At 33.0% G+C, this 23,374-nt stretch overlaps 1 protein-coding gene across 3 annotated transcripts in view; it reads right to left on the bottom strand.

Annotated features, from left to right (window-relative positions):
• The window catches only part of LOC127725216 (uncharacterized), a 153,933-nt gene that overhangs the window by 63,867 nt on the left and 66,692 nt on the right, over positions 1 to 23,374 (bottom strand). Inside the window, exon 1 of one of the 3 annotated variants that reach the window (XM_052232070.1) lies at positions 18,134 to 18,247. The exons of the other annotated variants lie outside the window; for them this stretch is intronic. Coding sequence (XP_052088030.1) covers positions 18,134 to 18,215 — 82 coding nt within the window. The 5' untranslated portion in view covers positions 18,216 to 18,247. Of the gene's footprint in view, positions 1 to 18,133; positions 18,248 to 23,374 lie in introns of those variants that run through there. 3 annotated transcript variants of the gene reach the window in all.

The following is a 23,374-nucleotide window of genomic DNA, read 5'->3' as shown; positions in this document are numbered from 1 at the left end:
GAACGTTTATCATAGGTCCGCTTCAAATTACAAAAGCTCTATATTTTTCTATTAGAATCGAAATAATTCTATCATGCCATGCTCTATGCTCATTTTAACATGGGTAGCATTATATTTGTCAACATTTTACACCTCGCTGACACTCGGTATAAGATATTGACAAATATAATGCCTACCCATGTTAAACCGAGGAAGGATAGAGCATGGCACGAAAGAATTATTTCTTAAATCATAAATAAAGGGGTACATTTTAATGAATAATTAATTGGAAGAGATACCAAGAATCGCCACAAATACCACACATTATAACAACCACCAACAGACGTACATAGAAGGACAAACAATACTTGATGCTGATATCGTATAAAGGAAATAAAAAAAGGACAGTTTGGACAATATCGGTAATTGAACTGTGCTTTTATACTATCGGAGTTTCTAGCCCTTTTGATTAAATTCTTGACGATTTTAAAGGAAGAAAAATAGTGTTTGTTTTGTAAAGAAGGAAACCACCATTAGATAGAAATATTGAAAGCGTTTGACATAACTGAATGGCCGTGCCTATGAATTGCATTTTCTGTATAACAGAAAGGCACAAGAAATTTGGGTCCTGAATTCTCTTCAACTTCGTACTTTATTTGGCATTTTAACATTTTTGAATCGAGCGTCAATGATAAGTCTTTTGTTGACAAAACGCGCGCCTGTCGTACACAATTTTAATCCTCGTATTTATGATGAGTTTATCCCACAGGACGTTCAAACTCGCAAGTCTAACAAGACAAGCTAAGAACGCCATTGCAATAAACGAGTAAAACAATAGTCTACAAAACACAGAATAGAAAACTAAAGACTGCGCAGCACGAAAAAAAAAAAAAACAACAAAAAAACATGGAATGATGGCAGGTGCTTTGGAAGGGTTAGCTGATCCTAATCCGCATTTGGAACGCGTCATGTTGCTCCTTTCAAATCATTACCAATTACAACAACAAATAATACTAGAATTACAACTTTCATTGCAGGGTTGTTGTTCTTGTATTGACTGCAATATTCCATATCGTTATGGTAATGCTGAACTTGTAAGATAATGGTTTTCTTATTGTCTTAAGTTCTCTATTGTTATACCATTTTCTTTTATATAGAAATAAGTATAAATTCTATGATTGCCTATGAGCGAACTATCCTCCAGATATAAAATGAATTTGAAGTAGGTCACAGTACGGCATTCAGTAATGGGCAAAATCCTTCTTCCGAAACAATTGGCACAAATCGGAAACAGTGAAACAGCTGAAATGCTATAAAGAGACATAAACATTGATAACCTATTATCTAATCGAAAAAAGAAGATTTACCCGTTTGAAATAGTTATTTGTTTTTATTGTAATAAAGGTTATAAAGTTGATTGCTGTACCCCTAACTTTGACATGTTTACCTATTATGTCTATAGATTAAAGAAGATGTAGTATGAGTGCCAATGAAAAAAAACTCTCTATCCAAGTCACAATATGTAAAGTAAACCATTATAGGTCAAAGTGCGGTCTTCAACATGGAGCCTTGGCTCACACCGAACAGCAAGCTAAAAGTTTGAATTACCCTTGGAGTTCGGTATTTTTGTTATTTTACTTTTTACCTCAAGGAAGCAGGGAGCTTGGTTACTAGAGCTGGATTCAACTTGAGGTCAAGGTGTTCCAACTGTGCTAGATTATCATAAATAGTTAACGAAACAAAACAAAAAAATAACATCTTAGATATGCACAAGTAAACAACTACATCTACATCAAAATACAACCAATTAAAATATTGAAATTGTTTTCAGATATTTACGACCCACTTGACTAATTTTTTCCGGTAACATTTACACCAAAACGCATGATACAGTATCAGGAGTAATGGAAATGTGGATTCGAATGGTACAAACCTATTCCGGATAACTTGAAAACAAATTTGACCAAAGAATTGGAAAAAGAAACAACGTTCACCATTCCACGATATTAATTTACCAAGACGACTACATAAACGGAATTAATATGCCATGTGTCTTTAGACGCATGTCTAAAGGCATATGGGACAGCAGCGATTTAAAAAAAAAATTAAACTACTGGCAAAAGAACAGTACCAAAAGTAAAATGCCTAACCCTTCCAGAACATGCCGTCATAACAACACTCATCGGTTCCTGATTAGCTTCACGTCTTCGTTCAATTTCATTGAAACTTTTTATAATAAATCTAATAAGGAAAATAACATAGCTCACATATCCGTTCGAATGGCGATAGTTCGCACTGATAACATCCCAGCAGATCAACAGACACGAGGAAACAAGGCAGAACACAATTGAGAAAAGGGTACCTTTGCAGAAGGGACCGACTTGTTGATTGACAGTACTAAATAGTCCGAAATAAGCAGTACGCAAAACACCGTTTGAACGTAACTACCAGATGGAAGTGGAAATGCAGAGGATTCGAACTTTTTCGATATAACACACCAAATTAAAATATATTTGTTTTTCCCATTGCCAATGTCGGCAACTTCAGTTATGTCCACTGGTGCGCTGCATGACTGAATTGCTTTTTAAAGTTAATCTGGAACAGAAGTGTTTACATAATTTAGCTGATCTTGTCACAATTTAACCCTTTACAAAAATACAATCTTCAAATTTGATTAAATTTTTTACGCCACAAAGCAAAAAATTATGGTTTTATAAAGTCAATAGGTCAAGTGTAGCAGAATCTTAAAAAAAATAGTTGAGAGACAATAAAGGAATTTTTCAGCTGCTTGTTTTATAATACTGATTATTCGTTGATTTCAAATTAAGCCCTGGATTTTGGTTGTCTAGTTTTATCACCAGAAAAGTCCTGTTGAAAATCAGCTGCCAGCAGCCTTTGTACACTTGATATCTTAATCTCAGAAGCATCTTCAAAACAGACTCCGAATTTAGTAAAGGTTTTGAGTAATATGTGGTAACAAAATCCCTGACTTGATAATTTACCTGTAATACATAGATTACAGTCATTGAAATCCAAAATGTCACTACAGACACGGGAATAGCGAACAAGTTGTGATACATAAACGCTGTAAGACGTGTCAAAGGAATATCACCGTCCAGAAGAGGAAAATTAACAATAGGGAAAGAAAATTCATCCCTTTTGACGTTTTTTTTTTGTGTAGAGTTTCTGGTGCAAAACTCAAATGTATAAATTCAAGAAAGAAAAGTTATTGCTGTTAATATTTGATTTATTTAAGGTAAGTTCCTTTGGGTAAATTTCGACAGTGTTGTTGAATTTATCAATTAAATGGAATTTAAACGGGCTTTACTGAGTTTAGCTTTAAACTGCGATTCATAACAGCACAGGAACATGTCTGCTATTACAGGAGCACAATTGGAGCACATAGGAATACCTACAATCTGTCGATAAACTTTATTGCCGAAACGTACATAAATGTTGAAGAAAATATATGACTTTAATTATCTCATCACACCTCCACTATGTCAATGTATGTATATCTAGCATATTTACCCTTCTCATTTGGGAAAAAGGCTTTGTATGAATTGCAGCATATAAATTTGCAGTCAGATTTATCAAACTATATTGGAGTACTGAAAATGACTTAAATTGCCATAACTTAAAAAATTACTGAAGTGTCTAGTACTGAAAAATTACTGAATCATTAAGTATGATAAGCAGCTTTTTCTACAGTACTGAAAATTAAGATAATTGATTTTGTTGAACAGATATAGGAAATATTTGTACTGATTGATGTTATTTGTTACCAGTACTATATATATAGTGGCATTGAAATAATGTTGGCGCTCTGTAAATTCATGGTATTGTATGTTATTTTTATTATTGATTAAAAAAATGCATTTGAAATTCATAGAGTTTTATAAATAGGGTATATTTATATCGTATTTAAATTAATTAAGTATGAATTGTAAACGTTACAATTTTTTTCTCTGAATTTATATCTAATAAAGGAAGAAAACAGGAGTGTGGTTTTGCAATGTTAAATGTGTCTAGTGATATTGATCAAACTGTCCAAGATTATCCACAAACGTTTGTTCTTGTATAAGTAACGCTTTAAAAACAAGATAGCAGATGGCAACTGCATATTATTTTAATTGTCAACTATCTGGACAGAATGGAACACTGTAAACACTTAGAAAGAAACAAACATGTTGGTTTACCTTATTTTAAATATTCATCTTGAAACAAATAAAGGTTCGATATTCATTTTTAGAAAGAAAACAAAACGAAATACTATTAAGCATATTTGTACAATCTAATAACATTCTAAATGAAAAACATTTAAAATTAAAGTTATCAAGTTCACTTTTCTATCGTTCTTATTAGAGGCGGATTGAGGGGGATATGAGTAATCCTCTTATGGAGCTATATATACAATGAATGCATAGACTTTTACAACTCACACTTGTAACATTGCCTTGTAACCCCTCTCATTATTTTTAAATCCTGGATCTGCATCTCTAATAATGGCAGCGTTATTTACTATGACATTTTTTCCTGTGTCTTTTTCCGCTACTTTTTTATACATTGGTGAAAATGCCTTTTTTTATGGAGACAATCACAATTTTACATCAACCTGTTCAAACATTGAAGACAATTATAAATATAATTCTTCAACTTTTGTATTCCATGTGATAATTTCACATATTTTCATATACATATAGCTGACAATTTTACTTGTCTTATTAGTTTCTGGAAAAGTTCCATACATAGCAATAAAGGTAGAAAACTCATATTTGAAAGTAAATGATATCTAGTATCCATTTTTCCTTGAAAAACTGAGAGTAAAGGATTTATTGCAATACCAGTCTCATATTTTCCAATGTTTTCATAATCTTAATAAGAGTAAACAAATTAAAGAAGACACAGACATGCATGAAGGTAATACCAGATATTTATAGAAATAGAAATATTTCTAAATAATCAATCGGTCAATCAAATTAATCTAGGCAATTTCATTTGATATAAAGGTTAGACATTTATACAAATTCAAAACAACTGTCATAACTCTACTAGAGTTAAATATGAACAGTGGTAGAAAATATATAATTCAAAATCCAAATTTTCCTGTAGGTGCATCTAATTCACCGTAAACATGTTAAATAAATAGAGAATATCATATGGCTTTTTCAATATCACATCCGTATCAACCCGAGACACCAATATAATCTCAAGAGCTCTGCTCGAGGGATTATATTGGTTGAGGGTTGATACGGCGTGTGATATTGAAAAAACCATATCATATACACTTTATTATATACATATACCTCACGTAGATGTTTTTTATGTGACGTGACGTCTTACAGGTAAGGAGGTTTGAAATGACGTCATACAGATTATAGGTTTGACATGACGTCATACAGATTAGGGGTTTGATAAAGCCTTTGCAACAGTGACTGCAATCGATGTTACGTCATACAGATTAAAGGTGTGATAAAGCCTTTGCAACCGTGCTGATATCGATATCATCACGGATGGCTGATACAGCACGCTTGCCAATGATTGTATTACACATACAATTTTATCTGTATTTACTACTAAGTATATAATAATAGAGAATAGTACATGGTAAAATCCGTATAACATGGAGTATCAGCCCGAGTAACCAATATCAGTCAGAAGGCCGAAGGCCCGAGTGCTGATTTTTGTCGAGTGTGATAGAGCATGTGATACTGATTTTATAATTTATTAATCACTTTATCATATATCATATATATTTAAACAGATGACTTTATTTTTTCCAAATTGAAGTCTTCTTCCTAACAAAATATTGGTCGAGGATATATATATATATATAGAGCATCCAATATGGATTTTACATCACAAGTTAGGCAGATCCAGGGACGACTTTTCAGTTGCACTTTTGAAACAGTGATGCAACAGCACCACATTTGCATTTAGACTCCTAAAAGAATGGGCCAGTGTGTATGGTCCACCACCAAAATGACAATGTAAACAAGTAAAACTTGATGTTTTAAACAGTATTAGTTCTCAGTCCTTAATTTTAACTTGTGTGCTTCTTTTATGCAATTATGGTTCATCTTGTGCTGTTGATGTATATTTACTGTTTTTATTTTGATTGAATTGGTAGTTGAAATAAATAGAATAAATTTGTTGCATGTATTTTGTTATTTAGCTAAAGATCAATGCATATTACCGTATATGAAATTACCAGTATACAGTAACAAAACAAACAAACTATAGCATGCATGGTGAAACATATCTGACAAAAGGATTTGCCATCAACACCTACTTCTCCTAATTACAATTTAAAAACATAGATTACGAATTTATAATGTACTCCATTGATGATTTAATATAACAAAATATTTGCTTTGACTGACCCCCCCCCCCCCCCCCCCTCCCCCAATACTCATTGTGGCCACTTAATAATAAGGTATAAACATGATAAAAGCTCAACAGTTTAAATATAAAAAAGTAGCTTTATGAGGTACCGATTTGTCTAGGTGTTGATTTGGCTTGTTACCGAACTGTCTTTCTTGAGTGCCAAAATGTCTTTCACGGATGCCAAATTATCCTGGCGCCGATTTGTCTTGGTGCGAAAGTGTCTAAACCTCGTTCATGTTATGCCGCATCCCGCAGACAGAGGAAATGAGAGGGAAAACAACCAATTTTTTGAACTCTTAGATGATCAGTTTTGGTTCTTAGTTTTAAATTATACAAACACAATCAGAAAAACTAAGTCCATTATGAACAAATTTCAGGCATATGCATGGTTGAGGTAAATTATGTGTTTCTCCCATTTCCACTGTTTGTGGACTGCGGCTTTAACCTACTGTTGTCGCTAATTAAATGTGGTTACATTTCTTATCATTCTATGAAATACAGCAATTGGACATCATATGTCTAATTTTGTCGTCATCCGATAAATGACGTCAAGCCCTGATGACCTTACATTGAGGAACTATTGAAGAAAAAGACTACACTATATAATATTCGATGTTATATTTGAAAGAGATACGGTATTAGACAAGTGCTTGCATAACTTAAATATATGGGCACATGTGTCCCTCCAGCAGCAAGAGGGTTAACATGTCCGACATTGGCGTCTGCTAAGATTTAAAGCGGATCGAGATGTTCCGAAAGGCGTGCGTTACGTGGTATGCGATATGGGTTTAACAATACGGGGTATGCGATACAGGGTAGATGATAAAGACGGGAGAAAAGAATCTTTACTAAATATACAAAATTTCTGCATTTAATACTAAATAGATGATAAAGGGACATAATGCATGCTAAACATGCTGAAAAAAAAAATTAATATTTTTTATTGAAATCTAGGAACAAAAAGCATAACAGTTTGAAATGATACAATTTAGCAAAATTTTGGGAATAAATTCTGGTATATGTAAAATTTTAGTGAATTTGAATCTCATGCTACAAAATTAACTCAAGAATGTAAAATGTCTCTTATACATATAAATGCATTACTTGATTCAGATGAAATTAAACATGAACATTGATTCATGGTATATTAACATGAAATTAATTAAACGTGATATTTTTCACCAGAATCTAATTCAGTTTAGAATGAGGAAATGAAATCGTAAAATTCAACTATAAATCATGAGAACTTTTACATTATGCCATTTACATGTATCTCTTTGCGAAAACATTTAGCCTTACGTTGTACAGTCTTGTCCTGAATGGCAGCATTGGTCGTTTGTTGTGTTGTTTGCATATTAGGATTGCTGCAGTTTATTTGTATACCTAGGTTATCGCCAGTACTGTGTTCTGAAAACCAGTTTCTATGTTAATTTTGTTTTGAAGCAGACAAAAGGATTTTTCTTTCCATTTTCTATTAGGGACAACAGTTATAAATACACACTAGCAACGAAGAAATACTGCTGATTAAATTATATTATATAATGACAATGTTTTCCTACGACTGAGTAGCTTGAAAATCCCTTTGGTATCTTCCGTCTCTCTCTTGGTAGTTGAACTGGCTTTTTTTTATATGATTTACGTCAACGATATATTATCTAGAAAGGCAAAGAAGAGGTTTGTGCTTACCTAAAACTGCCCTAACCTCGCCTGATCTTTTGCCTTGATCACGCCAAGATATCTTGATCATGTGTTTGCTGTGTTGTCTTTTTTATATGTCGGTTGTAGCTAATGATCTTTTGTATCATCTAATAGTTTAAAACTACTCCCAGTTTGTCCTATGGTTAAAGTTTCATTTGATAAGAGAATGATTCAGGGCTCATTGTGGTTTTTTTTTTATGGGCCCATGTTTTGTTTTTTATTCCTGTTTTGTGTTTTGAGGGTTTTTGTTTATCTCTTCGTTATTGTTTTTATTTATCTGTCCCTATATAGCTTTTTTATTGACCCATCGGTATCCTCCTATATTTTGTCCTATTACATATTACCAAACAAATTATTATTGCCAAAATGTTCATTTTATCACTTAAAATCTTTGTGCCATATTACGCTAACAGTGACAAGTGTTCTTTTGTTTTTAAATATACCTCTATTTCTATTAATGAAGGTTACGAACATTACCATTTAAAAATTACTTACGTCGATATATTTGTATGCAGTATCCTCTGTCGAAAATACCACCAATAATTGTTGATCGGAGAACTAGAACTCCATTATTTGAAAGTGAAATGGAGCGAGTGTCTGTTCCTTTTGTACATTCAACTGGAACCTTGGTCTCTGGAATAGTATTTGATATGCTGTATTGCATTTCAATGGCAACTCCACATACCTGATTGTCTGGAGCTGCATTTGTCATCAAGTCATACTTCCTCATATAAATAGTATATATACTAGTCTGATTCTGTAATGTAACTTCACATGTACATCCATCTTGTTGCGTCATGACACGTAGTGCAACACTGTCTACTGTTGTACCCCCATTGTTGTTATCTTCTGTTGCATAATCTGTGGTGCACATGTCCGCTTGCAATATTTAAGGAATGTAAAATTAAATATAAATAAACAAGAAAAGGAAAAATTGTGCACATTTTTATTTATATGTCTAAATGCAGTAACTTGTATCTCTACATTTTTTCTATCACATATATTTCTATGCGGACACATGTTTTAGAATAACCGTTTCACAGATGATATCGGATATGTTCCTTATGTCGTAATTACAATCCACTTCCTTTTCCACCACGAATGTGACCTACCGAATTAGACTATTTACCGGATTTGTAATAACATGAGCAACACGACGGGTGCCACATATGGAGCAGGATCTGCTTACCCTTCAGGAGCACCTGAGATCACCCCCAGGTTTGGTGGGGTTCGTGTTGCTTTGTCTTAGTTTTCTATGTTGTGTCTTGTGTACTATTATTTGTCTGTTTGTCTTTTTATTTTTTAGCCATGGCGTTGTCGGTTTGTTTTCGATCTATGAGATTGACTGTCCCTCTGGTATATTTCGCTCCTCTTTTAGAATTCAAAAGAAAATGTAATACTGCAGTGATTGTTATTACTATCATAAAATGTCCACAAATTAAAGTCGACATGACGGAAATGTTTCAAACATTTATCTTCCGAACATCTACAATGTTATCATTACTTACCTATTGTTGATTCAACGGTAGTATCGGGACATGGATTTGGGACTGTTTGTAGTTGAAGATTTTGCATATCTGAAATAAATAGGAACATGACTGATGGTTAATTGATTGAAAATAATAGTACATACCTGCTTATCAAAACTTGTATAGTAGTTCTGCATTCAAACTTTGAGGGTCTGGGTGGAGTTTTGAGAAAAGAAAATAAGAAAGAATAGAAAATATACAGAACAGTAAGAACGGAAGGTATTAGCGCCACACCCATTTTTTTGGTATATTTCTTTAAACCTTTGCTTTATATCGCAAACTGTTGCGAGAGAATACAATTTAATGTATGTGATTTTGTAATGGTTTGGTGATAAAACGATAAGTAATATATTTTTATTTAGAAAGAAGCCTGAATGCCATAGGACTCTTTCATTCGAAGTTTTGCACACAGTAAGGTCTAAAGCAAAGTGTGCCAGTTTTAAGTGAAAAACTTGAATGAAATTTGGCCTCAAAAGGCATATATTTGAACCAATAACTATTCTACAGAAGAAATTTAAGGAAGTATATCAAATGACACAGGTACATGTACATATACACTGATCAATATAAAGTTTTTGTTATACAGATTTAATTAATGAAATTTTAAGGATGAAACTTTTTATGCACAAATCTCCTCACATATATAGGAGGAAAAGGGGGGATGACTGAAAAGACATAACCTTTGCCAAAACAGGATGAAAATTAATACTTTAATATTTTACCCAACCAAATACAGGATACAAAAGTACAAAAATGAAGAAAAAAAAATGCGGTAAAGCTATGCAACAAAATATACTCGTAAAAGGTATACATTTCTTCAGAAAAGATATACTCCTCCCACCCCCAACACCCCCAAAAACATATGCAATAAAATTTCAGTGATACTTATAAGAATTGGTAAAGGATAACCAAACACTGATGAATTGTCTGCACCCACCTCACCAACTTTCATTATCATTTAAATAAGATCACTTAGTTAACACAAAGACATTAATACAAGAAAACTGATGTTATCACCTATGAGAGTTCTATATATATATATATATACATATATATATATATATACATATATATATATATATATATATATATAAACAAGTCTAAATTGAAAACAACGTTCAAACCTATGATTGCGTTGGATAAAAACCGCAATTTTTATACGTGTGCATGTAAAACAATTTCGTGGTAGAGGGGTCTAAATACAGCACAAACAACAATTTCCAAAAGACCAAAAAGAGTGAAAAAGTATATTTTAACAAAACGCATTTGACTAACAGGTCGAACAACTGATGTTCTTTAACCCTGCTGACTGCCATTGACGATTGCCAAATAAATTGATCACCAGATTTAACAAAATGGATCTTAATATTAATTTAATACCAAACAGAAAACAATAAACTTGCGGGAAAGATGGTATACCACAAACATGAGGTGCAAAAATGTGTACACCATATCCGGATTTCGACAATTAATGTCTTTTCAGTGTTGTTAGGGATCGAAACGGTATTTGGAAGGCCATATAATTTACCTCAATTTAGGATAGACTCTTGAATTTTAAAGAGTCGAAATAGGATGAACGGATCATATAAACCCGAGGAAAAATATAATACAAGCCCAAACGAAAAAATATAAACAAGTCTAAATTGAAAACAACGTTCAAACCTATGATTGCGTTGGATAAAAACCGCAATTTTTATACGTGTGCATGTAAAACAATTTCGTGGTAGAGGGGTCTAAATACAGCACAAACAACAATTTCCAAAAGACCAAAAAGAGTGAAAAAGTATATTTTAACAAAACGCATTTGACTAACAGGTCGAACAACTGATGTTCTTAAACCCTGCTGAATGCCATTGACGATTGCCAAAAAAATTGATATATATATATACATATATATATATATAAATATAAAAAAGTCTAAATTGAAAACAACGTTCAAACCTGTGATTGCGTTGGATAAAAACCGCAATTTTTATACTAGTGCATGTATATAAATATGATATACTTCTTTTCTGATGTGAACAAAGGAAACTCAACATAAACGATATTCTATCCAAGTGTTTAGAAAAAATACCACAGGACACGAGGGACTGATTACAGATCTGATGTACTTCAGTGGTAAACATTGGCTTAGCTTGTCAAATTGGGAAATTTGTCATGAACAATTATAGGAAGATTATGTAAAAAAATGAAAATAGCCTTATTTGGTCACATCATTATTCCACTTTGAAAAGAACAAATTTAACAGTTACAGAAAAATAATACGGAGATTAGAATCTGGACACTGAGGTATGTACCTTTGTTACGTTCCTGGCTTTTCAAATAATATTGATAAAGGACAAGTGGTTTGTTTATCATCAAGACTAAGTAAATGGTCATCTAGTATCTTGGTTCGTCTGATAATTTTGTATATTATTAAGCGCATATATATTCAACTTGTTACACGTGTAGCCTCTGCCGTTTAGAACAGCTGCTTCTACTGAAACGTAGATAAGAAATAAGATAACACAAAGGTTTGCGTAATAACGCAAACATAGGAAGAAATATAAAAAGAAGGTTTATGTTTTATAGACCAAGGAGTAGTACAAATATAAAGAATAGAGAATAATGAATAGTAAAAAAAAGAAGTGAAAAAAATAACCTAAAAACTAAAGATTGTAGAAATGAACACCCCAATCAGACCCTTATATGTGAGATTGTTGTCTTGTTAATTTTTCAATAGAACTTAGAAGTATCCGGTAGAGACCTTAGAACTCTTCATAATATTCTATATACCAGTTCCGTAATTGACCAGGTAATTAAAGACCAATTTTGTATGATGTTTCCCTCAGGAGTAACATACATTTTCATTGACAGCGAAGAGCTAGCAGACAGAGCCAATGTATCTGTGCGTAAACTTGGTAATCTTTAGGTCTTGAAACCAATAGTTTTTTTTCCATTAAAAATTGGTTAAACGCCAATATACTACTTTAAACTTTTAGTCTTATATATATTACAGTAAATAGGCAAAATTAGATATTACACGTAATTATTAAACAATTCAGTAAATACCTGTAATTACTAATCAATTTAGTAATTACATGTATTTACTGATTGTTTCAGTGATTACAGGTAATCACTGATTTATTTTGGTCATTTGTACAGCTATTTACTAGCTTGATATTTTGTTTCCAAATCTTAGACATAGTCCAAGAAACGAAATAAGAAGGTAAAGGGATAGGGACAAAGAACCTGGTCCTAATTTGCGAGTAGACAGACGCACATGGACATTATTATTTCCGGTCATAGGTTTCGTGCTTTCTGGTATGGTTTTTACGATGTGTGTACGACTGTATTTATTTGCATCATCAATCACAAAGATAAATGGGGGAGGGTGTTAATACGACAAAACTAGTTTAACCCCGCCGCATATTGCATGGGCTTGTCCTAAGTCTGGATTTAAGACCCTAAACGGGTCCAGGAAAGGTACCCGATAGGGAATAAGGGTTTACAAAGCAAGGCAACGACAGGGGTGCACATGCACTTATAAACCCCCCACCTTTTACTCCAGCCTTTAAACAGGACTGTTTAATAGATTTTGATGAGTTGAATTATTTGAAATACAACAGAAATGTCATGAAAACCAAAATATAGCTTGAGAGAAGAGAGGCGAAAGATACCAAAGGGACATTCAAACTCATAAGTAGAAAATAAATTGACAATGCAATGGCTAAAAAAGAAAAAAGGCAGACAATAGTAAATAAAACACAACACATAAAACTAAAGACTCAGCTTCGGGAACCCAACCAAAAACTGGGAGATTGTAATCATCTCTTGTCTTTTTTGTTGTTTTACAAAATGTTCAATCTGCTGATTTTAGTGTTCAGCTTCTCCTCTGGCAGTAGTATGGTTTCGGACATTTTAGGCACCATGAATACCTAAGGTTCTAAGGTTCCAAGATGGCGTCCAACCAACTTCCGGTTTCCATGGTTCCAAGATATCGATCAACCAAAGTCCACTTTCGATGGTTCCAAGATTGCGTCCAACCGACTTCCGGTTTCCATGAATAAAAGTTGGGAATTCCGCCGTTACCCAAAATAGAAAGTACCTTACTTCCGCTCTCTCCTATTCCGCTCCATAGAGGATTCCCCAACTAATGGAAATCCCCATAAGTTTCAAGGAAGAGGGATAACAATAATTGAAATAATAGAAATTGATTAAACATCGAATTGATTGTAAATCTGCTGCGTATTAATAAAACGGTAAAAGGCATAACATTATATGCCTCCTCAAACCATTATAAACCTTCTCAAAATCGGTTCTTTTTTTAAGAACCACCAAATCAATGTAATGTTAGTCTAATACCCTAGGCATGCAGATGGAGTGTCCTTCCTGTCATCGACTGTTTTCCATGTTCGCCTCTCTATGATAATATTGGAAAATGAGAAAAGAGGAGGAGGGTAGAAAGTCAAACAAGGGGACAAAGCATTTCGGTATGATTTCATTCGTACCTGGATAGAAAACAGTAGGATGTCAGTTGACGCTATATATAGGTTTGACCTAATGCATGACCTCATATATCACATTATACATAAATAAACCTTTTAATTCCCCATACACAAATCCTTTTAAGGAAACAGTGTTTGCTTCATCGCATTATTATGAATTGCCTTACGTATATATGACCAATGAAATCTGTTGCATAATATAACGGTATACGGATGTTAATTCCCTGGCAGGGATTAAGTCGTCATCCCTTGAGAGATTAATTTGTCGTAGGAGAATTGGATATCGTTCTATCTTATACAAATAAATGAATACATTGATGAATATAATGTTGAATATGCTTAATATGCAAAATTTAAATGACTTGATCTTTCAAGCAAGAGGGATAGCAAAAATTAAAACACTAGAAATTGATTAAAAATCGATTTGATTGTAAATCTGCTACATATTAATAAAACGATAAATGAATGTTAATCCCTTGCCGGAGATTATGTCGTCATCTCACGGGAGATCAAGTTGTCATACGTATATTTGACGAATGAAATTTGCTGCAAATTAATATAATGGTATAAGCGTATTTTTGCCGGGAATCAAATGGTCATTCCCTGGGAGATTAAGTTATCATAATAGAATACAATATAGTATTGTTCGTTGTTGTACTTTTTTTAATAAACATATTATCGCGCTTAAAATAAGCATGATACCTTCGATATCTAGGGTGTCTAAAATGTCCTAAACCATACTACTTCTGGCATTAAGACTCTATCACATTTTTCATTGTACAATGTGAACAACTTCTCTGCCAATATTTTTTTATTTTTATCATCGTTCATTTTCACAACAAATATGTTTAAGACAGTTTAATTTCAAGGTATATTTTAGGATAATCACTTTTTAATAGTACCCATTGATCTTCTTATCAGCATTACCCTAACTTTTGATCAGCCGACCATATTACAACATTGTTGTAACAGTTAGTAAAAAGTGTGTAAAACTTTATTTAAAAATTAGTAATTACGGGTTATACGTGGGTAGTTTCAGGAATTTATTGTAGTAACTAAGTGCATTAGGAAATACATGTAGTTCCTAATTTTAGTAATAACGTGTAATTCCTAATTTCACTTATTTCCTCTATCATATATGTCGTACTGTTACACGACTGTGCTATGTTAGGGGAACGGTTTGGTGCCAGTAAACATGTTTAACCCCGCCATATCAGGGGCCTGTTACTCAGTTGTCGTTTGATGCTATATATCATATTTGTTTTTCATTAAGTTTATTGTTTTGTTCATAGATAAGGCCGGTAGTTTTTCTTGTTTGAATTGTTTTACATTTGTCATTCCGGGTCTTTAATAGCTAACTTTGCTTTATGGGGTTTGCTCATTGTTGAAGGCCATACGGTGACCTATAGTTGTTTACTTCTGTGTCATTTGGTCTCTGGTAGAGAGTTGTCTCATTATCAATAATACCACATCTTCTAGTTTATATATTATCATGGTTTGTACTGAAACGTGTAACCAGTAAGGCGTTTATATCTTAAACGATCGTTCCAGTAAATACATGAATTCAAGCTGCGCATAAACAATACAGCGTTACCAAAAATCTACAACTACCTATATATGTATATTATGTCAACGAAATAAAATACACATACTGACTCTTTGTCGATATAAAATAATAATAAACAATAAAATATACAAGTATTATACAATCTAACAGCCTTTCCTCCAGATGGGACAATCTGTCACTACCAACAAGACAGTGCGGGCTGGTACAGCCTGTCCCACGAATGGAACAGTTTGTCACTACCAGACAGTGCAGGCTGGTACAGCCTGTCCCACGAATGGAACAGTTTGTCACTACCAGACAGTGCAGGCTGGTACAGCCTGTTCTCCGAGTGGGACAGTTGTCTGCCAACTTCCTATATTAAACCAACTTGTACCCACTACCCCTATAACCTTCGAACCGGCCACTGACTTTTCAGCCAAAGGTCTAAATCTGCATAACGCTTTATCAAGCGTTAACCATATATCTTTACGATAAGATTCTTCGTATTTGTAACCTCAACGATCAATAATCATTACAGTACAGGCAGCAGCCCATTTTGTTCGGTATAGAACCAGTCGACGATTGGCGAAGGGAAAAAACCTATGTTAAAATATGTGTAGTAACAGAATCAAATCGGTATATTCGCAAATATACTACTAGTATTGTGTACGGTTTTGTCTTAAGTGTTTCGTGGTTGATTCATTTTTGACACTGCACATTTTTATTGCGACTGTTGGATGCATGTGGTGTGTGCATTAATATGATCAATTCGGTGACAAACCAATAAATACAGGCGATGTTTTCCACATCGAACAAACTATGTACTCTATATCTTATTCCAACAGTTCGAAAACCGCAAGCCTGTTAAGCAACCCTGTAGTTATTTTTATATTTGAAAATAAACCTTTCAACACTTAGCGTCCGTCGTCTGTTCTCGTCCGTTATCTTTTACAAAAGTCTTCTCTGAATCTACTGGGCCCAATACATCACACTTGACCACATCATCATTTGGGTATCTAGTTTACAAAATGTGTTCGATCACCTCCCACAGACATCTTTTATAGGCGTTATTGCCCTTAAATGAAAAATTTTACCTTTTTCTTTTCATTTTTGCCTATCATCTTGAAAATTATAATAGTTAGAGAAAACGTTATTTAATAGCAAAAAAGATTAAAAAAAAAACGATCTGCAAATACATGAAATATGTCAGTATATATGACATTGTCAGTTGTCTTCTTATAGAAGAGAGGCGAACGATACTAGAGGGACATTCAAACCCATCAGTCGAAAATAAACTGACAACGCCATGGCTAAAAATAAAGACCAACAGACAAACAAAAGTACATTAAACAGAACATAGACAACTAAAGACTGAGCAACAAGAACCCTAACAAAAATTTGGGGTGATCACAGGTGCTCTGGAAGGGTAAGCAGATCCTGCTCAGCAAATGGCACCCATCGTGTTGGTCATGTTAGGACGAACCCGGTAATAAGTTTAATTCGGTAAGTCACATGCAGGAAAGGGGGACGGGATTGTAGTTACGACATAAGGATTATATCCGCTATCATCTGTGAAACGGATATTCCATGACGTCAACAAACTCGTGACGGCCTCCATAAAACTTGCGAAGGGATGATTTCAACTTCACCATTTGGAACTCTTGGTTTAATAGATTCCTTGCGAGCAGCAACGCTCTATCAAGAAAATCATGATAGGAAATACAAGCCCTGGAATATCGTATCAACTGGGAGATATATACTCCGTATGCAGGCGCTGCTTGAATGTTGCTACATATAGTAATGGAAAGATCATAATTTGAAAGCTGAAATCATTATATTTTGTCGTAAAGTTTTTTTTTCATCCGACCTCAATTTTGAAATGTAAGTCAAAATATGAAGCAGACTTAACTATATCTGTTGTATCCTTTATCACAAGTTCGATGAGATCGATGTGTTCACCATAGTCACCAAATTTTGAATTATATAGTGAGAGAACATCAACTGTATAGCGGAAAGTAAAGTTAAAAGATACTGATAGCTTCTTTTCTTTCTTCCGAAGAAGATTTTGTATGAAGTCGGCCACATATGAATAAAGGAGTTAGAAGATATTTCTCTTAAATGACATTTTGTATACCTTTGTTGGCAAAAACTAAATAATAGAAAGAAAATTTAAACATACAAATGATCAGCGATACACTTGATTAAAAAACAAGAGATTTTAGTCATGTGTACATTCTAGTCAACAATGCCCATTTTGTTAAAGATGCATATAGACCTAGGTGAGCGACACATATTCTTTGAAGCCTCTACTTCATAACGTGACACACAAAAAAAAAATAGAATTATGTCGGTTTATTCGTATGTGTATTTGAATTGGATTTCACATTGCAATACTTTACTTCCCTGTTTTGTACAAGAAACATATATACTAATTACCTTCTCAGTCGTGCGTTTAAATATATTATTCACAATCTGGATATTAATCTCTCCCTTACATTTTCTTTTACCTGTTATTGACAGAAATACACATATCCCTGTAAAAAGCAACGGAATGTTGTCCACCATTATGTTTTCGCTATAGCATGTCATTTATATTTTTGTCTTAAATCTTACGGAAGTTATCGTTGTATTGTGAACAGTAGTGTACAGGTTTTAACAGACGAATGATTTTGATTGTGGTTGAATTTAATATACCACATACCAGGTTCGAATAATATTCAATACATTTTTAACACCTACCACATTAGTCGATTTTAACATGCAAGATAATCCCATCAAACGTTCTAAGGCAAAATGTACTTTAATAGTCGATATTTCTGATGTTTCTGAGATTTTGTAGGGTTTCGTTGAAAATAAATAAATATATATATATATATATATATATATATATATATATATATATAAGTACGTCTGAACCAGTGACAACACAACGACAGATTTTATCCATCGGATCACCAGTGATGGTGATACAAGGCTTAAAACACTTTATATTCATAATTACTCTTAATATCAGCACAACAATGTTAAATCTGTAAATTTGCGGAGGCAAATTTTTGCTCTTCCCTCGATTCGAACTCATGCTATTGGGATACAGAGACAACACTGCCTGCACTGTGTCCAGCGCTCTAGACCACTCGACCACCTAGACTGAACTAAAAATTCAGCTTTCGGTGGCCTAGTGTTACCTTTCCTCGTCAGTAGAATCTAGAGTTGTAACACAGTACATGTTATATTAGACATAAAGATGGAATCGATTGCAGATTAGCTAAGATGCAGTCACAGAAATAATTATATATAGCACTTTCACATGATTTACTAACAGAGACCAAATATATCATTATGTGGATTAAGATTATAATGAATAGTAGACGTACAAAAGGCAATAATTAGAAATTTCACTGTAAATAGTGTATGGAATTGCTTCGTCTTAAATACAATAACAATTTACCTTATAAATGTTGGTTTTTTTCTGTTCTCAATAATTTTTTAAAACAACAATGACGCATATGATTGGGGTAAACTGAAATCAAACTGACGCTCTGACTGCCCCTTCCGTATATCATGTATGCAGTAGAAATAAGAAGAAGTAATATTAAAATTTATGTAATAATAAGGAGATGTAGTATATTTGCAAATGGGAAAACTATCCACCAGAGACTAATGACGTGGAGATAAGGAACTATAGGTCACCAAAATCAGCAAAACTTATGCTATCTAGTCTAATAAGTACGTAATCATTATCAAATCTTGATAAATCAGTTTGGATAAAAAAAATAACACTTTACCAATTTGTTGAGTCTAAAGCGTTTTTCGGGATTCACCATCATTATAAAGGCAAATATACATTTCTGCAAAACAAATAAAATCATAAGGCTATTAAAGAAAATATAAGACTTAATTTCAGTATTTGTATACAAATGATAATTTCTCAGTAATGACATATCATAAAAATATTTCATGATGACCATAAAAACTGTACACCTTTGTGACTTTATCTTATACGAAATGATAGAGGCATTTACAATAGATGAAACACTTTTGACCCAAGACTGTAGTTGATAGCTACTAGTATACAAGAAAATGCGTGTAGCAAGAACCAGACGAATCGAAACTGGACACCTGATCTAAATGGATTTGAGCAGTTCGGTCATGCATTCACAAGCGCAATAGAAAAGCTACTTTGTACAATAGCACACGGGTTTGTAACTATTTTCGGATTTGGCTTGACCTTTTGCTTTTTTTGGTTTAATCAGATCTTGAACGTTTGTACTAGGTGTTGGACTTTCAAACATTTTGATCAGAAGCATGACTGGAGGAAGTAAATTGTCCAAATGTGCATTTGGTGCAATAAAATTGGTACCATTAATGTTGTTACTACCACTGGATACATTTGCTAGTAGACTGTTAATCCCCGAGGGTATCACCAACTCAGTATCTTTCTAAGTACTGGCATGAAAATACGGATCTTGTTCTACTGAAATTTTTGAATAATTTAAAGCATCTTCCTCATGCATAGCTCGGATCCCTTTTCCGGGTTTGGACGTTTGTTCTGGGTTTTGGACTTTCGAAATGTTTGGCCAAGAGCATCACTAAAGAGAAATTAATTGTCGAAAAGCGCATCTGGTGCAATAAAATTGGTACGTTAATGTTATCAAAAAACCTATAGTTGTGGATACTAAAACCTCTAATTGCGACTCATATGTTATTATTCTAGAAAAAATTTAAACAACCTCAAATTATTTTGAATGCACAATTGTCATTTGGATTTCCTAATAGAATTGGAACATTCCCTTTCTTTATATTGGATGACAAACCGTTGCAAAAACCGTGGATGATCAAAGTGATCTGAATTCACTGATGGGAAGATTGGAAGAATTGCGTGTTGAATTTCAATCATAGTTGAGTCTTCCATTGAAGTGATAGTGGACAAGTACACACTATTGCATATTTGTAAGTTACAATGCAGTTTTTGTTAAGAAAGACAACTAATCTTATGACGTGATGGAAAGAAAGAGGAATGTTCAAATGTTTATTGAATTTGATTTCATGTTTACCAGAAACAGGTTTTTCAAGAAGAAAAAATTCAAACATTAATGTTATGTTGTGTTAAAATGATATGTCATTGTAAAAATATATTTCCTGTATTAGAATACTAGTGTACAAATACCTTCAGTGATAAATGTCATCTAAATTATAGATTAATTACAGATAATTGTTGCACAGATTTTGCAAGCAAAAAAGACTCCACTTGGAATGTTCGCTCTTACAGATTTTTTTTTTTGTGTCTTTTCTCAAAAAACCCAATGCATTGTATGTATCCTTAATCGATCATCTTTGAGACAAAGTTTAACGATCTTTTATTTAATACAGTGTCTATCAGAGGTTATAGATAGGAAAAAGATTAAAACTCTCATCTGTATTTTATTTTATCAAAGAAATGCATAGTTCCTTGATCATGACAGTTGTCAATCATACTGGTATTGAAAAAAAAATACTCTTACTTAATTAAAAGGAAAAAAATTAGTTAGTAAAATGAAAAAAAATAATGTCTCGAAAATGGTCTACATTAAGATGTAACAAAATTTTTGTCAGTTCATTTGTGCATATGTACACAGACATGGGATAATTGGAAACTATATGTCGTTGTGTATATATTTAGTTACTGATTTAGTAGCAAAGCTGTCCACTTTTTGTTTGGGAGGCCAGTGCCTTAGGAAAGAATTGGAACAATAGTTCCAAAAAACTAAATATGTAAGGCTCTTCTAGACATTCTTTCTTAGGTAAGATATGGTCTTCAAAATAAAATTTTAATATTGATGTGAGCGAACAATATTTCTTAAATTATCAAAAACAGATCTATACCAAAATGAAATCAACATTTTCCACATCGAAGAATGTTTTGCTCAACATGATGCGTTAATACATTTTTTTTTTCTGTCATAAATATACATCACTTTATACATATGACTTGTAAGAGTATTAATACAATAAGTGATAACAACTCTCTTTTTTTTTGCATTGATGCTCATTTTACGTATCTTAATACCATGTACAATTTTTCTATGGTTGTATGTCCCTGTTATCTAAACATGGCAAATTCATAATGACCCCTTTCTGCAGAAACTCTTTCGGTGTTGTTAAACTTATGAGTAAATCTAAATCTTGATAGTTATCGTGAATTCCAATCTATCAATAACATGTTCATTTACATGTTATTAACAGAAATATACATATCTCCAAAACCAGCAACGAAATTTTTTTTAACATTGTGTTTACATTCAATTATGTCGCATATATTTGTGTATTTTAAACTTGCAGAAGTTGTCATGTTATTTTGAACAGTTGTGTATAGGGAAACCGGTATTATTTATTCCTCCAGAGGCGACAATACTAACCTTTTTTTTAAAAGTTATCACTTTTTACAATGAAAACCTGGATAAAACAGTTATGTAAAATACTATTACTTTATTATTCTGTTTTAGAAATTGAAGTCAAATGGTGGCATGACCATCTTCCAAAGGAGCATGTTATGGTATCCATGGCCACCGTCATTTAACATCAAATATATTAAAATGTTGGAAGCCTTTTTGAATTATTCTCTAGAAAATATTCTAATGTGTTTCAAGATTTATATTCTAAATATACAAACTGCAGTAATTCATAATTAAATTTAAAAAAAAATATTATTCCCTTACATCCAATCACAGCGCTCTAAATTTGACTTCCTTCACCAACCTACACAAAAGACGCAACTAAAACCGAGAATGTAATACTACTTTTTTCCTATAAGTTTTAACCGATGAATTATTTTGTTTGTCGTTAGGTTTAATAAATATTAAACAAATTAGACTTGGATGAATTCCAAAACATATCCCATAAATATTACATGTAAATAAATTTAAATACGAATTAAAACTAAAACATTAAAGTATTTTTAGAAGCATAAGAAAATGAGCTGCTTTCATTCATAACGTTTTTATACTATTTAATTGTTATTTTCTAGTAATATCTTAAAGGAACAAAGTCAAAATAAAACAATGTTAAAGAAAGTAAAGTTATCTGTAAAATGTTGACTATCTACACAGCAGAAAAAGGAAATGAAATATAATGAGTAATATTATTCAAAAATAAAATAAACATGTAATAAGATATATACTCAGGTTCTCCGCACTGAGAGAAATTTCACTATACACATATAACAACTGCTCTCTTGATCAAAGAAAACTAAATGAACAAATGATTGTTGAATATTTGTTATGAATTTTTTTGGTGAAGCAATACAAATGAAAATAATAAAGATCAGGTAGTTAAGCAGGACGAAGATCTTTTATGCATGTATAAGAGATGAAGAAACCAAAGGGATAGTCAAACTCGTGAGTCGAAATCGAACTAACAATGGCTTGGAAAAAAAACCCCAGCCAAAATACAAACACCAGTCCACATCACACAACACATAAAACTAAAAAATGAGCAACACGAGCTACAATATTAATCCGGGGTTTGTCGAAGGTGCTCCGGAAGGGTCAGCAACTCCTGCTCCACATGTGTCATCTGTCGTGTTGCTCCAGTAAGTACAAACTCGATGATAAAGTCTAATTTGGTAGATAAAATTCGGACGGGATTGTGGTTACAATTGGAACATCTCCGTCGTCATTTGTGATATTACATAATGATCAACCAACTCGTGTTGGCGTCCATACAGTTTTTGCCATTTGCCTCTTCCCCAGTTGGAACTCTTGGTTCAATAA

Source organism: Mytilus californianus, unplaced genomic scaffold (genome assembly GCF_021869535.1).
Source record: "Mytilus californianus isolate M0D057914Y unplaced genomic scaffold, xbMytCali1.0.p SCAF_15, whole genome shotgun sequence".
Taxonomy (NCBI): Eukaryota; Metazoa; Mollusca; class Bivalvia; order Mytilida; family Mytilidae; genus Mytilus; species Mytilus californianus.
The sequence above is the reverse complement of the archived record's forward strand: the minus strand, read 5'-3'. Positions and strand labels throughout refer to the sequence as shown.